Source organism: Triticum urartu, chromosome 3 (assembly GCF_003073215.2).
Source record: "Triticum urartu cultivar G1812 chromosome 3, Tu2.1, whole genome shotgun sequence".
In the NCBI taxonomy this organism is placed as follows: Eukaryota; Viridiplantae; Streptophyta; class Magnoliopsida; order Poales; family Poaceae; genus Triticum; species Triticum urartu.
Window position 1 is genome coordinate 316,387,481 of NC_053024.1, and position 14,940 is coordinate 316,402,420.

Here is a 14,940-nt window from a genome sequence, read left to right on the forward strand (position 1 = left end):
GTTCTTCCACCGTCGCTGTCATTCGCTCCAAGTTATTAAACGCGGCCATCAACAGCAACAACAAGAGAAAAGAAATGAACGGAAAATAGCAGTTTAAGCGTGGGAAGTCCGGCACGCGCCCGCGTCTACGCGGATCCTTCGTCTCGTCTCCGCTCGTGCCAGCGACGACCGGTCAGCCACGGCCGGTCTTCCGCCTCCGTCCGTCGTCCTCTGCATCTAACTTGGACTTGTGCTCCCGTCCTCGGCAACCGCAAACCCCGCCCCCCGCTCCCACGCCGCTCCTCCTCCTAGTATATAGCTGCGCAACTTCTAACCTTAACTCTCATCCATCGCCTGCTCCTCTCTGCTCCACTTCCATCTGCTGCGCCCCGCCCATCCATCCATCCATCCTTGGTACGTACGTACACCATCTACTAGTTCTACTTCTACTTCTACTTCTAGTCGATTGTTGCTCTGTTTCCTCTCTGTGAACTTGGCCATGTTTCTTCATGGAGCTTGTCATGTCATGGTTAAACAGAGCTGCATGCTTGTTATTTTCTTCCTTCATCAGTCTTTTGGTTAAAAAAGAGTAATGATGTTTAGGTTGGCTGTGCTTTCATAACCCACAGCTACCAAACCAATTAGTTTCCCATGACATAATGAGCTTATCTTCTTCTTGTGTGATTTGCCCTTGCAGAAACATCAAGTTGACCCTCTGGCTGGGCCACAGCGGTTGCAGAGACAAGAGAACAAGTCTCCTCCACAAAAGGGGTGCCACAGCGGTGAGATGTCCTCGCTGAGGCCGCTCAACACGGAGCCAAGTTTTCTCCACTCCCAGAAGCTGCAGAGCCCGAGGGATGCCTGCGGGGCACCGCTGAGGTCGCCGTCGCCGAGGGTCGTCGCCGGCCCGCCCAAGAAGAGGATGGCGCGCGCCGGAGGCCTCTTCGAGAGGTCGCTCAGCTTCAAGAACTGGGAGGCGGAGGTTGGCGCCGATGAGCCAGAGGCGGCGAGCCGGTGCATCAACGGCGCGCGCCCCGGGACCCTCGTGCTCCAGAGCCCAGGAAGCAAGCAGCAGCAGTCCCCGAGGCCGTCGCCGTCCAAGGCGCACTTCGTCTCTCCGAGGCCTCAGGCCGAGCTGGACGACGCGGCCACCAAGGTCCAGAAGCTCTTCAAGGGCCACCGGACCCGGAGGAACCTCGCCGACTGCGCCATTGTCGTGGAGGAGCTCTGGTCTGCATCTGCATCTTCACCTGCATCTGCATGCATGTTGATTGGAGTATCATCGTGCCTGACCAAAACAATTTCAACGTTGAAATTATTCAGGTGGAAGGCCTACGATTCCGCATCACTCAACATCAAGTCCATCTCCTTCTTTGACGAGGCCAAGCAGGAGACGGCTGCTTCCCGGTGGTCAAGGGCTGGGAAGAGGATTGCCAAGGTCGGCAAGGGGCTCTCCAAAGACGAGAAGGCCCAGAAACTGGCACTGCAGCACTGGCTCGAAGCTGTAAGCTTCTCCCTCCATGCCTTCTCCTTTGGTTTCCAAAAAATCATACACTAAGTTTTTATACTCAAGTCAAAATCTTTGTTTGTGGTTCTCCAGATTGACCCGCGCCATCGCTACGGCCACAACTTGCACCTCTACTACGACATCTGGTCCGCGAGTTCCAGCACAGAGCCCTTCTTCTACTGGTAATTACCTTACTTGGTCCTGCTCATCTGAAACATGTTCCTAATCCTAGGGTGGGGTGCAATTACAGGGAGGTTTGTAGTGATCCTGACAGCGCGTTCCTTGTTTTGTACTCCTTTTCAGGCTGGATATCGGAGCCGGGAAAGACGTTCATCACCAAAAGTGCCCGAGAAGCAAGCTGTATTCCCAGTTGATTATGTACCTCGGACCAGTAAGTGACATCCTCTTTTCTGTCTCAAGATACACAGCACAGACCTCAAAGTTGAATCTTGCATGTTCAAATTTCCAAGAGATTAATTGATCTGATTTGAATGTTACTCGAATCGCAGAACGAGAGGGCAGGGTATGAGGTTATTGTGGAGCAAGGGAAGCTCATGTACAGGAGAAGCGGCCTTCTCGTAGAAACCACCGAGGACTCGAAATGGATATTTGTGCTGAGCACAACTAGATCACTATACATCGGGCAGGTACTTGGAAATGTTCCATCCTTTTCTTCTCTCTATACTAGTTCAGCAGTCGTGCATGGTAATTACATTCTGTGCCATGATGAATCAGTCCTGACTGTAAATTCATCTCTTGTGAGCAGAAGAAGAAGGGCAAATTTCAGCACTCGAGTTTCCTAGCCGGGGCGGCAACAACCGCTGCCGGTAGGTTGGTTGCCAAAGATGGCATTCTTAAGGCAATATGGCCTTACAGCGGCCACTACCTCCCAACAGAAGAGAACTTCAGGGAGTTCATCAGTTTCTTGGAGGAGAACAATGTCGATCTAGCTAACGTCAAGGTAAATTTACCACTCGTGCTACAGTACTATTTTTGTATCGTCTTAATAACCACCAGGGATACCATATCTGATACGCATTTGCAATTCACTTCCAGAGGTGTTCCGTCGACGACGACGAGTACCCATCGTTCAAGAAGACCTCAGACGAGCCTACTGAAACGGAAGAACATGACGAGAAACCCACCGAGGCGGAACATGATGAGACCCTCAACAGCTCGCAAATTGAACTGCCTGAGATGGACATCATCAAGGAAGTGGTTGCCGAGGACAATGCGGAAGCGGAGGCAGCAGCGACCAAGATGGCCAGTCTCCCGTCCTTCAAATGGGCAACCGCTGCTGGCGCGCGGATCGGCTGTGTCCGCGACTACCCGGCTGATCTCCAGAGCATGGCTCTTGAGCATGTCAATCTGTCACCAAGAGTGGTGCCGTCTCCGAGCGCGAATCGGCTGCCCATCCCGTCGCCTCGGCCCAGCCCCAAGATCAGGCTGTCTCCCCGGCTGCACTACATGGGCCTTCCTACCCCCACCGGCCGCCGGCTCCCGATCCCGAGCCCGGAGATCAGGAGGCAGCAGTTCATGGGCTTTCAGACACCGGAAGTGGCTCTCACTCTCCCCAAGCACAAGGCCAAGTGATTTTTCATGTCGCGGCACCTACTACCAGGCTGCTGTTATTGAAGCTATAACAGCAGCTTTAGATAGTTATTATAGCTAGATCAGAGATACTCACAATTTTGCTTCTTATGGTTGGTTCTTTGGTTCTGTTCTGTGTCACCATTCTTTAGTATGTTCATCTTCTCATTTGACCTCAGGTGCGTCGGCTGTAGTGTAAAAGTGTAGACTACACGCTGCCTAGCCTCAACCCACAACTCTGCAAATAAGCCATGTAACTTTCCAGCTTTGTTTTCATAATAAAAGGGTTGTTTTGTTCATCATGTTGATGTGTCTGAACCATCTTTTTTGTTGCATGCATTTGCGGCAGGAATGTAGGACACTCTCTAATGTTATCCGATTGGAAGAACAAACAAAAAAAAACAGATTTCCTAAAATTACCTATTGCACATCTAACTGTACCACCGTTAGATGAAAGTCCTCTAAGATTCGTGCTTTCTTTTTCCAATGCGATTGCGTTGTTGTTTTCGCGCAGCCTATTGGCTGGCTTGTTGCCTGCAACTGCAGATGGCATGCATACCGCGATAACTGCAGAGCCGGGATGTCGGCTAGTTAAATGTCTGCCGCTCGACATGTAATTATATGACACATTTACCACACAACTGCAAGGGGTACAATGCCATGGCAACTCGGGTGGCGTTGCATTTTATTTTTGTTTTTGTTTGTCATTTCTTTCTTCCGCCCAATGAGAAATAATAATTCAAGACCCACCCCCTCCCCTTAGGGAATGTTGTTTTTTGCTCTTTTTTTAAACCACCAGGGGCCAGTTGCATGTTGGCTTGCAACTGCCTTTGCTATAACATGTGCATATGGTGTACCTACCATGCAATTGCAGGGGCCACGACGCAACTGCAACTGGGATGGGATGTCGGCCAATTGCATGTCCAACACCCGATATGTAACTACACATGACATACATACGACACGGCTGCAAGGGGTAAAACACGACTGCAATCAGTGGTGGCGCTAGGATCGGGTCATGCCGCGGGCAAGTCTCGGGCCAAACAATGACTACAATACCAAAACAGTGTAAATATGGCTACAATGAAGGAAGGAACCCAACCTCATGACCCAGGCCATCGCCCGGGCAGCCTGCCTGGCTTCGCCCATTGAATGCAACTGATGTGGCGTTGCATATTATTTTCATTTTTTTGTCATAGTTTCTCCCACAACGCGAGAAGCAACAATCTAAGATGACCCCCCCATCGAGGGCATGTTGTTCCCTCTAGGTTTTTTTACAAGCAAGCCACATGCTTGTGTATGTATTGTGAAAACAAGCTAGATCAACAGAAATTTGACTAATGGCTTGCTTTTTGTCTGATATGGAGAAAAAGCCCATGCAGTGATATTTTGCAGACAACCAACAAGCCTAAAACAAGGCCCAACCCAATTGTGTGATAAATCGTCAAGCCAACAACAACTATCACGAAGGCGATCAAAAGGGCTGGCAAGATAGGGAACGGGCCACAAACAGGGAAAGATATCATCTTCAATGTGCAATAATTATTTTTCATGTAGATGTGCTTTCCTTGTTCTCCATGCTTGATCTGTTGGGTTTCGTAGTAATTTCAAAATTTTCCTACACACACGCAAGATCATGTGATGCATAGCAACGAGAGGGGAGAGTGTTGTCTACGTACCCACGCAGACCGACTGCGGAAGTGTTGACGCAACGTAGAGGAAGTAGTCGTACGTCTTCACGATCCAACCGATCAAGCACCGAAACTACGGCACCTCCGAGTTCGAGCACACGTTCAGCTCGATGACGATCCCCGGACTCCGATCCAGCAAAGTGTCGGGGAAGAGTTCCGTCAGCACGACGGCGTGGTGACGATCTTGATGTACTACAGCAGCAGGGCTTCGCCTAAACTCCGCTACAGTATTATCGAGGATTATGGTGGCTGGGGGCACCGCACACGGCTAAGGAATAGATCAACTTGTGTGTTCTAGGGTGCCTCTACCTCAGTATATAAAGGACCAAAGGGGGAAGGCTGGCTGGCCACAAGGGGCGCGCCAGGAGAGTCCTACTCCCTCCGGGAGTAGGATTCCCCCCCCAATCCTAGTTGGAATAGGATTCCTCGGGGGGGGGGAAGAGAGAGAGGAGGCCGGCCACCTCTCCTAGTCCTAATAGGACTAGGGGAGGGGGGAGGTGCGCAGCCCACCTTGGGCTTTCTCCTTTCCACTAAAGCCCACTAAGGCCCATATGGTTCCCGGGGGGTTCCGGTAACCTCCCGGTACTCCGGTAAAATCCCGATTTCACCCGGAACACTTCCGATATCCAAACATAGGCTTTCAATATATCAATCTTTATGTCTCGACCATTTCGAGACTCCTCGTCATGTCCGTGATCACATCCGGGACTCCGAACTAACTTCGGTACATCAAAATGCATAAACTCATAATATAACTGTCATCGTAACCTTAAGCGTGCGGACCCTACGGGTTCGAGAACAATGTAGACATGACCGAGACATGTCTCCGGTTAATAACCAATAGCGGGACCTGGATGCCCATATTGGCTCCTACACATTCTACGAAGATCTTTATCGGTCAGACCGCATAACAACATACGTTGTTCCCTTTGTCATCGGTATGTTACTTGCCCGAGATTCGATCGTCGGTATCCAATACCTAGTTCAATCTCGTTACCAGCAAGTCTCTTTACTCGTTCCGTAATACATCATCCCGCAACTAACTCATTAGTTGCAATGCTTGCAAGGCTTAAGTGATGTGCATTACCGAGAGGGCCCAGAGATACCTCTCCGACAATCAGAGTGACAAATCCTAATCTCGAAATACGCCAACCCAACATGTACCTTTGGAGACACCTGTAGAGCACCTTTATAATCACCCAGTTACGTTGTGACATTTGGTAGCACACAAAGTGTTCCTCCGGCAAACGGGAGTTGCATAATCTCATAGTCATAGGAACATGTATAAGTCATGAAGAAAAGCAATAGCAACATACTAAACGATCGGGTGCTAAGCTAATGGAATGGGTCATGTCAATCAGATCATTCAACTAATGATGTGACCTCGTTAATCAAATAACAACTCATTGTTCATGGTTAGGAAACATAACCATCTTTGATTAACGAGCTAGTTAAGTAGAGGCATACTAGTGACACTTTGTTTGTCTATGTATTCACACATGTATTATGTTTCCGATTAATACAATTCTAGCATGAATAATAAACATTTATCATGATTATAAGGAAATAAATAATAACTTTACTATTGCCTCTAGGGCATATTTCCTTCATGATCATGCTCCAATGGTCATCCCTCTTATCCATGCTAGATCCTTCACTCCTAAGCAATAAAAATATATTTGATTAGGCATCATCAAATTCTAATGAGTATTGGAAATGGTTCCAAGAAACGAAAGTACCTTATAAAATAGTTGATGTGTGGGAGCTCTAGTAATTTATCATATTTGTGTAGCAGTGGGGGCTATGAGGATAACCGTGGTAGGAATGTCCTCATGAGTAGTACAACACGACTTTAACTGATGTGGTGTTGCATTTTATTTTTATTTTTGTTTGTTCTAGTTTCTCCGGCCGCACAAAAACAACAATTTAAGACATACCCCCATCGAGGGAATGTTGTTCCCTCTATGGTTTTTTTACAAGCAAGGCACATGCTTGTTTGTGTAATGCGAAAACAGGCTAGATCGACTAAAATTTGACTAATGTTGTGATATTTTGTGCATATAGAATAAAAGGGAAATACCAACTAGTGATATATGTATATAATCAAGAAGGCTCGGCCCGATTGTATGACAAATAGTCAAGCCAACAATTGTCACTAGGGTGATCAACATATCATCTTCAGTGTGCAATATTTATTTCTCATCTAGATGTGCCTGCTTTGTCCTCCATGCTTGATCATACTCGAATGTCCATCCCTGTTGTCCATGCTAGACCCTTCACTCCTAAGCAATAAGAACATATTTGATTTGGGCAACATCATATTCTCATGAGCATTGAAAATGGTTCCAAGAAACGAAGGTACCTGGCAGTTTAGTTAATGTGTGTGAGCTCTTATCTATGTAGTAGCAGGGGCTATGAGGATAACTGTGACGCCCCGAGACCGACGCTTCAGAAGACTTCCATATTTTCGTGACCTCCGTGTGTTTTATTTGTGCTTGCTCTATTTATTTTTTTGCATCGCATCATGTCATCATGCCATCATATCATTAATCTTATAACTCTTATAATTAAATTGTATGGATCTTCGATCCATTTAAATTGAGGAAAATGCACATGATGATTTTCTCTTTATAACATATATCCTCCCAATATTATTAGGGAGCTATAAAATTATATTCCAATAATTTGGAATCACCCATAAACACACTTGCAAATATTCCCTATGTCTTTTCTATTTTAAGTTTGACTTCAAAACCTTGCCCGCAATTCTCTTCCCTTTTATCGAGGTTCCTCCAAAAATCCTCATCATTTTCTGGACACTTCAAAACCCAAGTCCTAGTTCAAACCATTTGAATTAAATTCAAATGAGTTTGAATTTATGTCGTCCAATCATGGCCATTTCTATTTTCTCGGAACAAGCACATTTTAGTGAGTCCGGGAAAATTTTCCGTGTGCGCAAATTCTTTCCCTAATCCCCTCTTTCTTTTTCTTCTCTTTATTTGTTTTCTGCTAACGGAAATATAAGAGAAGAGAGGCTAAGAGAGAGAGAGAGAGGTGGCCTGCACCGCTGGCCACTTGGGCCTCCCGCTAGGCCGGCCTGCTTCCGTGCAGCCTTTTGGCCCAAGACCACCTAACCCTCCTAACCCTAGCTACCCCGATCCACTCTCTCTCAATCTCACCATCTCCCTCCCGTAGCGCCGCCTCTCTCCTCTCGTTCTATTTTCCCTTCGCGCCCAATCCCCCTGCCTCGCCTTGGCGCTGCGACCGCTGCTGCCCTCCTCCCTCTCCCGTGCGCCGCCACCTACCCTGCCGGCGACCAAAGCCGCCGGAGTGCCGCCTGCCTCGCCCTCGCGTCTCCGGCCTCCTCGTCGTCCTGCCATGGATGCCGAGCTCGAAGCTCCAGCCGACCCCGCCTCCATGGCCTTTGCCGCCGCCGTCTCTCTCCTGCCTCGTCGGACCTGCTCCGTCCTCCGCCTTCTCCCTCCTCGCAGGTCCTCCGCTGCTGCAGCACCTTCACCGTCTCGCCAGCCGTCGGCCTCAAGCATGTCCCCACGCTCGCCGCCGGCGAAGGCCGTGGCCAGGGAGCCGCTTGAACTCTGCTGTTGCACCTCCGCTCATCCCTGTCGTTCGCTGGCCTCCCCTAGCTGCTTCCCCTCAATCCCGCCGCCTCCTTGCTCGGGAGAGCAAAGGCTCGATCTCGAGCAGCACCAGCGCCTGCATCCCCATCGCACTCGAGGACAAGCCCCTCGGGCAGGAGGGCTTCTCCTGCCCGAACCCTCAAGGAGAGCTGTTGCCGTGCGCACCTCCTCCCATCCCCAATGCCCGTCACTGCCCCGCACCTCACCCCGTGTCCAAGCCGTGTTGTCACCATTGCTGCACCTCCGGCCTCCTGTCTTGCTTCTTTTTGGACCAGCAAGAATGTCGCCAAGAACTGTACGCGGACGCATCGTCGCCAGGATTTTCTCCAAGTACCTCTATGTGCGGACTTGCCAAGTACACGACTCGGATGCGCCAAGTTTGACTATGAACGGACAAGACCAAGTGTACGACTATGCCCGGCGATGCAACTGAAGGAAATATGCTCTAGAGGCAATAATAAAGTTATTATTTATTTTCTTATATCATGATAAAAGTTTATTATTCATGCTAGAATTGTATTAACCGGAAACATAATACATGTGTGAATACATAGACAAACAGAGTGTCACTAGTATGCCTCTACTTGACTAGCTCGTTAATCAAAAATGGTTATGTTTCCTAACCATGGACAAAGAGTTGTTATTTGATTAACGGGATCACATCATTAGTTGAATGATCTGATTGACATGACCCATGCCATTAGCTTAGCACTCGATCGTTTAGTATATTGCTATTGCTTTCTTTATGACTTATACATGTTCCTATGACTATGAGATTATGCAACTCCCGTTTGCCAGAGGAACACTTTGTGTGCTACCAAACGTCACAACGTAACTGGGTGATTATAAAGGAGCTCTACAGGTGTCTCCAAAGGTACATGTTGGGTTGGCGTATTTCAAGATTAGGATTTGTCACTCCGATTGTCGGAGAGGTATCTCTGGGCCCTCTCGGTAATGCATATCACTTAAGCCTTGCAAGCATTGCAACTAATGAGTTAGTTGCGGAATGATGTATTACAGAACGAGTAAAGAGACTTGCCGGTAACGAGATTGAACTAGGTATAGGATACCGACGATCGAATCTCGGGCAAGTAACATACCGATGACAAAGGGAACAACGTATGGTGTTATGCGGACTGACCGATAAAAGATCTTCGTAGAATATGTAGGAGCCAATATGAGCATCCAGGTTCCGCTATTGGTTATTGACCGGAGACGTGTCTCGGTCATGTCTACATTGTTCTCGAACCCGTAGGGTCCGCACGCTTGAGGTTACGATGACAGTTATATTATGAGTTTATGCATTTTGATGTACCGAAGGTGTTCGGAGTCCCGGATGTGATCACGGACATGACGAGGAGTCTCGAAATGGTCGAGACATAAAGATTGATATATTGGGAGGCTATGTTTGGATATCGTAAGTGTTCCGGGTGAAATCGCGATTTTACCGGAGTACCGGGAGGTTACCGGAACCCCCCGGGAGGTATATGGGCCTTAGTGGGCCTTAGTGGAAGAGAGGAGAGGTGGCCAGAGATGGGCCGCGCGCCCCTCCCCCCCTTGGTCCGAATTGGACAAGGAGAGGGGGCCGACCCCCCCTTCCTCCTCTCTCTCCTCTTTCCCCCCCCCCTCCACGAATCCTATTCCAACTAGGAAAGGGGGGAGTCCTACTCCCAGAAGGAGTAGGACTCCTCCTGGCGCGCCACACCTTGGCCGGCAGGCCCCCCTCCCTTGAACCTTTATATACGGAGGCAGGGGCACCCTTAGAGAGACAAGTTGATCCACGTGATCATATTCTTAGCCGTGTGCGGTGCCCCCTTCCACCATAGTCCTCGATAATATTGTAGCGGTGCTTAGGCGAAGCCCTGCGACGGTAGTACATCAAGATCGTCACCACGCCGTCGTGATGACGGAACTCTTCCCTGACACTTTGCTGGATCGGAGTCCGGGGATCGTCATCGAGCTGAACGTGTGCTAGAACTCGGAGGTGCCGTAGTTTCGGTGCTTGATCGGTCGGGCCGTGGAGACGTACGACTACATCAACCAAACACTTCCGTTGTCGATCTACAAGGGTACGTAGATCATACTCTCCCCTCTCGTTGCTATGCATCACCATGATCTTGCGTGCGCGTAGGAAATTTTTTGAAATTACTACGAAACCCAACAGTGGCATCCGAGCCTAGGTTTTATATGTTGATGTTATATGCACGAGTAGAACACAAGTGAGTTGTGGGCGATATAAGTCATACTGCTTACCAGCATGTCATACTTTGGTTCGGCGGTATTGTTGGACGAAGCGGCCCGGACCAACATTACGTGTATGCTTACGCGAGACCGGTTCTCCCGACGTGCTTTGCACATAGGTGACTTGCGGGTGACAGTTTCTCCAACTTTAGTTGAACCGAGTGTGGCTACGCCCGGTCCTTGCGAAGGTTAAAACAGCACCAACTTGACAAACTATCGTTGTGGTTTTGATGCGTAGGTAAGATTGGTTCTTGCTTAAGCCCGTAGCAGCCACGTAAAACATGCAACAACAAAGTAGAGGACGTCTAACTTGTTTTTGCAGGGCATGTTGTGATGTGATATGGTCAAGACATGATGCTAAATTTTATTGTATGAGATGATCATGTTTTGTAACCGAGTTGTCGGCAACTGGCAGGAGCCATATGGTTGTCGCTTTATTGTATGCAATGCAATCGCCCTGTAATGCTTTACCTTATCACTAAGCGGTAGTGATAGTCGTGGAAGTATAAGATTGGCGAGACGACAACGATGCTACGATGGAGATCAAGGTGTCGCGCCAGTGATGATGGTGATCATGACGGTGCTTCGGAGATGGAGATCACAAGCACAAGATGATGATGGCCATATCATATCACTTATATTGATTGCATGTGCTGTTTATCTTTTATGCATCTTATCTTGCTTTGATTGACGTAAGCATTATAAGATGGTCTCTCACTAAATTATCAAGAAGTGTTCTCCCTGAGTATGCACCGTTGTGAAAGTTCTTCGTGCTGAGACACCACGTGATGATCGGGTGTGATAGGCTCTACGTTCAAATACAACGGGTGCAAAACAGTTGCACACGCGGAATACTCAGGTTATACTTGACGAGCCAAGCATATACAGATATGGCCTCGGAACACGGAGACCGAAAGGTCGAGCGTGAATCATATAGTATATATGATCAACATAGTGATGTTCACCAATGAAACTACTCCATCTCACGTGATGATCGGACATGGTTTAGTTGATTTGGATCACGTAATCACTTAGATGATTAGAGGGATGTCTATCTAAGTGGGAGTTCTTTAAGTAATATGATTAACTGAACCTAAATTTATCATGAACTTAGTACCTGATAGTATCTTGCTTGTTTATGTATGATTGTAGATAAATTGCCCGTGCTGTTGTTCCGTTAAATTTTAATGCGTTCCTTGAGAAAGCAAAGTTGAAAGATGATGGTAGCAATTACACGGACTGGGTCCGTAACTTGAGGATTATCCTCATTGCTGCACAGAAGAATTACGTCCTGGAAGCACCGCTGGGTGCCAGGCCTGCTGCTGGAGCAACACCAGATGTTGTGAACGTCTGGCAGAGCAAAGCTGATGACTACTCGATAGTTCAGTGTGCCATGCTTTACGACCGGGACTTCAACGACATTTTGAACATCATGGAGCATATGAGATGTTCCAGGAGTTGAAGTTAATATTTCAAGCAATTGCCCGGATTGAGAGATATGAAGTCTCCAATAAGTTCTATAGCTGCAAAATGGAGGAGAACAGTTCTGTCAGTGAGCATATACTCAAAATGTCTGGGTATAATAATCACTTGATTCAAATGGGAGTTAATCTTCCAGATGATTGCGTCATTGACAGAATTCTCCAATCACTGCCACCAAGCTACAAGAGCTTCGTGATGAACTATAATATGCAAGGGATGAATAAGACTATTCCCGAGCTCTTCGCAATGTTGAAAGCTGCGGAGGTAGAAATCAAAAAGGAGCATCAAGTGTTGATGGTCAACAAGACCACTAGTTTCAAGAAAAAGGGCAAAGGGAAGAAGAAGGGGAACTTCAAGAAGAACAGCAAGCAAGTTGCTGCTCAAGAGAAGAAACCCAAGTCTGGACCTAAGCCTGAAACTGAGTGCTTCTACTGCAAGCAGACTGGTCACTGGAAGCGGAACTGCCCCAAGTATTTGGCGGATAAGAAGGATGGCAAGGTGAACAAAGGTATATGTGATATACATGTTATTGATGTGTACCTTACTAATCCTCGCAGTAGCACTTGGGTATTTGATACTGATTTTGTTGCTAATATTTGCAACTCGAAACAGGGACTATGGATTAAGCGAAGATTGGCTAAGGACGAGGTGACGATGCGCGTGGAAAACGGTTCCAAAGTCGATGTGATCGCGGTCGGCACGCTACCTCTACATCTACCTTCGGGATTAATATTAGACCTAAATAATTGTTATTTGGTGCCAGCGTTAAGCATGAACATTATATCTGGATCTTGTTTGATGCGAGACGGTTATTCATTTAAATCAGAGAATAATGGTTGTTCTATTTATATGAGTAATATCTTTTATGGTCATGCACCCCTGAAGAGTGGTTTATTCTTATTGAATCTCGATAGTAGTAACACACATATTCATAATGTTGAAACCAAAAGATGCAGAGTTGATAATGATAGTGCAACTTATTTGTGGCACTGCCGTTTAGGTCATATCGGTGTAAAGCGCATGAAGAAACTCCATACTGATGGACTTTTGGAACCACTTGATTATGAATCACTTGGTACTTGCGAACCGTGCCTCATGGGCAAGATGACTAAAACGCCGTTCTCCGGTACTATGGAGAGAGCAACAGATTTGTTGGAAATCATACATACAGATGTATGTGGTCCGATGAATATTGAGGCTTGTGGCGGATATCGTTATTTTCTCACCTTCACAGATGATTTAAGTAGATATGGGTATATCTACTTAATGAAACATAAGTCTGAAAAGTTTGAAAAGTTCAAAGAATATCAGAATGAAGTTGAAAATCATTGTAACAAGAAAATAAAGTTTCTACGATCTGATCGTGGAGGAGAATATTTGAGTTACGAGTTTGGTGTACATTTGAAACAATGCGGAATAGTTTCGCAACTCACGCCACCCGGAACACCACAGCGTAATGGTGTGTCCGAACGTTGTAATCGTACTTTACTAGATATGGTGCGATCTATGATGTCTCTTACTGATTTACCGCTATCGTTTTGGGGTTATGCTTTGGAGACGGCCGCATTCACGTTAAATAGGGCACCATCAAAATCCGTTGAGACGACGCCTTATGAACTATGGTTTGGCAAGAAACCAAAGTTGTAGTTTCTGAAAGTTTGGGGCTGCGATGCTTATGTGAAAAAGCTTCAACCTGATAAGCTCGAACCCAAATCAGAGAAATGTGTCTTCATAGGATATCCAAAGGAGACTATTGGATACACCTTCTATCACAGATCCGAAGGCAAGACTGTTGTTGCTAAGTTCGGAAACTTTCTGGAGAAGAAGTTTCTCTCGAAAGAAGTGAGTGGGAGGAAAGTAGAACTTGACGAGGTAACTGTACCTGCTCCCTTATTGGAAAGTAGTGCATCACAGAAAACTGTTTCTGTGACACCTACACCAATTAGTGAGGAAGCTAATGATAATGATCATGAAACTTCAGAACAAGATACTACTGAACCTCGTAGATCAACCAGAGTGAGATCCGCACCAGAGTGGTACGGTAATCCTGTTCTGGAAGTCATGCTACTAGATCATGATGAACCTACGAACTATGAAGAAGCGATGGTAAGCCCAGATTCCGCAAAATGGCTTGAAGCCATGAAATCTGAGATGGGATCCATGTATGAGAACAAAGTATGGACTTTGGTTGACTTGCCCAATGATCGGCAAGCAATTGAGAATAAATGGATCTTCAATAAGAAGACTGACGCTGACGGCAATATTACTGTCTACAAAGCTCGACTTGTCGCAAAAGGGTTTCGGCAAGTTCAAGGGATTGACTACGATGAGACCTTCTCACCTGTAGCGATGCTTAAGTCTGTCCGAATCATGTTAGCAATTGCCGCATTTTATGATTATGAAATTTGGCAGATGGATGTCAAAACTACATTCCTGAATGGATTTCTGGAAGAAGAGTTGTATATGATGCAACCGGAAGGTTTTGTCGATCCAAAGGGAGCTAACAAAGTGTGCAAGCTCCAGCGATCCATTTATGGACTGGTGCAAGCCTCTCGGAGTTGGAATAAATGCTTTGATAGTGTGATCAAAGCATTTGGTTTTATACAGACTTTTGGAGAAGCCTGTATTTACAAGAAAGTGAGTGGGAGCTCTGTAGCATTTCTGATATTATATGTGGATGACATATTACTGATTGGAAATGATATAGAATTTTTGGATAGCATAAAGGGATACTTGAATAAGAGTTTTTCAATGAAAGACCTCGGTGAAGCTGCTTACATATTAGGCATAAAGATCTATAGAGATAGATCAA

General features: G+C 46.8%; 1 protein-coding gene across 1 annotated transcript; it reads left to right on the forward strand.

The window, feature by feature from the left end:
• Window positions 1–237: 237 nt before the first annotated feature.
• Window positions 238–3,378, forward strand: LOC125543904 (IQ domain-containing protein IQM1-like). Its single transcript, XM_048707404.1, has 8 exons — window positions 238–393; window positions 677–1,209; window positions 1,303–1,483; window positions 1,580–1,668; window positions 1,790–1,877; window positions 1,996–2,133; window positions 2,253–2,447; window positions 2,543–3,378. Exons 2-8 carry the CDS (start codon window positions 767–769, stop codon window positions 3,077–3,079), a joined length of 1,671 nt encoding a protein of 556 aa, XP_048563361.1. The 5' UTR covers window positions 238–393; window positions 677–766; the 3' UTR covers window positions 3,080–3,378.
• Window positions 3,379–14,940: the final 11,562 nt, after the last annotated feature.